At 38.9% G+C, this 2,456-nt stretch overlaps 1 protein-coding gene across 1 annotated transcript in view; it reads left to right on the top strand.

The window, feature by feature from the left end:
• TMEM182 (transmembrane protein 182) overlaps positions 1-2,456 on the top strand; it is an 82,096-nt gene that overhangs the window by 43,210 nt on the left and 36,430 nt on the right. The window contains exon 4 of the mRNA XM_019525552.1: positions 2,262-2,399. Within this exon, the coding sequence (XP_019381097.1) occupies positions 2,262-2,399 (138 nt within the window). The remainder of the gene's footprint in view (positions 1-2,261; positions 2,400-2,456) is intronic.

Below are 2,456 nucleotides of genomic sequence, written 5' to 3'. Positions count from 1 at the left end.
CCCCCAGTTGGCAGGACTGGTTGCAGAGGGGGCACATGCCCCACCTGACTAAGGCGGCACCGGTCACCCATGATATGACCTAACCTGACTAACCATAACACTTGTTAAAGCTTTCGTAGGTCTGTTTTGGCAAGATATGCTACAATATGCTTAACTTTCAAGTATTTACAGATACTCATTCACAATAGTTGGGTGACCATAGACTAGTTTAGCAGGGTTAGCTTTTAAATGAGGAAGTTGGATTCCATGAACTCGGGGATGAGCCTTACCAAACCACCCCCAGGAATATCACCATACTGTATGACACTTCCTCAAAGGTTCAAGACTGAAGAATGAGAGAGATTTAATCTTCTAGGTCTCGATTTACTGTCTATCCTCTCAGTAATTCATTTAATTGTGTTTAACTCTATGTTTGTGCTTATATCCCATAGGAGTTAAAGTATTTAAACATCTGTTTAAATGCTGTGGCCATAGTGTCAGGTGATATTTCTATCAGCATTTGTGTGTGAAGGAAGAACCCTTTACTCTGCTTTAAACCTAACTACAAGTTTGATAGCTACATTAGAACAGATGCTTGAAGGTTTATTTCTTTCCCTGAATGCCAGGGACAGATGGATACCTCTGCCTGAAACTTTGTCTAGAGGCAGCTTTAAAACTGTGTTAATTAGATGTTAGATAACATGTTCCAATGCATTATAAAGAATGTTTGTAACCTGTTGTTCTTAAGGAGTTTTATTCTAAAGAACACCCTACCCACTCCTGCTCTGCATGGGCTAAATCTAGAAATGAGGCAATGGAGCAATGCTGAAGGTGTTGCATGCCGTCACTCTTGAGCAAACCAGAGACAGAGCTCTGGAGAGTGAGCATGGGGTAAAGTGCTCATTTCTGGGTTTGCCATGCATGGGGTGGGAGGGTGGGAGGGCAGGATTGGAGAGTTGCCAGCAGGGCCAGGGAAGTTGTGCAGACATATCCAACACATAGACAAGGCCATAGGATACTTTAATACGAGTAAACTGGTCAAGTTAAAACCTGTAGACTTTTAGAATACATTAGATCGTGTGCATTAGCTGATACCTCCTAACAGCACACCTTTAAATCCTAGTCTACACAAAGCCTGAGTGACTCTAGAGCAGCTGCCACTTGAGAGCTATAAGTGTTTGAAACTTTCAGCTTACAAATCTAAATGTTAAAGCTGCTTAGTTGCATAGTGTCAATAAGAGTAAGTAGGTGCTGTCAGCTGGGAAATGGCAGGTTCTTCTGCAAATCACTTTTTCTTAGGTACCACTTGTTTTGCATGCTTTTTCTTAGGCACGTGGAAATGTTTTTACTGACTGAATTGTCAGTACTCTCTTTGGTTTTCAGATCCAGGGTCAAAAATCTTAACTACTCATAGTTTGGCTAATGGACTATATTAATGCATTCCTTTTGTGAGTTGCTAGAGGAATTCATTTCATATTTGTAGCTTTTGAACTTGATGACTTTAATAGATGTGTCATTAATCAGCTATAAAAATATTGTAAGAAGCACTCTTTTGGCCAGAATCTATCACAAAATACTCATCCCATTTATCACCAGCTGCATCTAATAATTCAGCATTGCTTGTCTTTGACTAAAGGGGGCTTCTGAAACTTTACTGACAGAATTGGTTTTATTTAAAGCACTTAATTCTTCAGAAATATGGTTCATATTTTTATTTCTATCTTTTGTAGCTTTATCTTTTCTTAATACATCTCTTATAAAGATGTAATTATATATGGAGAATTATCAATTTCTAAGTGTTCGCTTTGTCAGAGAGAGAGGATCATACAGATTGTTAGTGGTGATATTATGCCAGCATTAAGAATTTCAGTGTGTTACTACCTCTTTGATACAGTTGTATCCAATCAATCTGAGCAGTGATCCAAAAGCATCCTGGCTACAGCATCGGTATACCATTTTCTAAATAATTTAAAATTTGATCAAGTAAATGAATTTATTAAGCATACATACACTGCATATACACTGAACAGCAGGTTTTCATTCCTCTGTAACTTACATCATATATTCCATGATCACCAGATAAGATCTGGGGTTCAAATCTAATTCTCTCCATATGGTATATAAAATATGTGCACAGTGGAAACAGACCTGGAATGACTTTGGGTTCATTAATAAGAAAAGTGAGAAGAGAACAAAATCTTTAGTAGACAAAGCTGTGTTCTGTTTGAGTTCTAAGAATGTTTGTGCTCTTTTCTCTTTTCTTTTTCTTTTGGGGCCTCCAGTTTATCGTGGTTTCTGGACTATTCTCATGCTCTTGGGAGTGGTCACTGTTCTGATGGCTGGTTTCTTCATCATCTGTGCAGCCCCCTATGCCAGCCACATTCTGTACAAGACAGGAGGAGGCTTTTTCATCACTGCTGGTAGGTATCCTGTATATGTATGTACATGTGTGTGTGCGTGTGTGTGTGTGTGTGTGT

This window comes from Gavialis gangeticus, unplaced genomic scaffold (genome assembly GCF_001723915.1).
Source record: "Gavialis gangeticus isolate Ggan-Ray unplaced genomic scaffold, GavGan_comp1, whole genome shotgun sequence".
Lineage (NCBI taxonomy): Eukaryota > Metazoa > Chordata > Crocodylia > Gavialidae > Gavialis > Gavialis gangeticus.
Note: the sequence above shows the minus strand (reverse complement) of the source record. Positions and strands in the feature narration are given on the sequence as shown.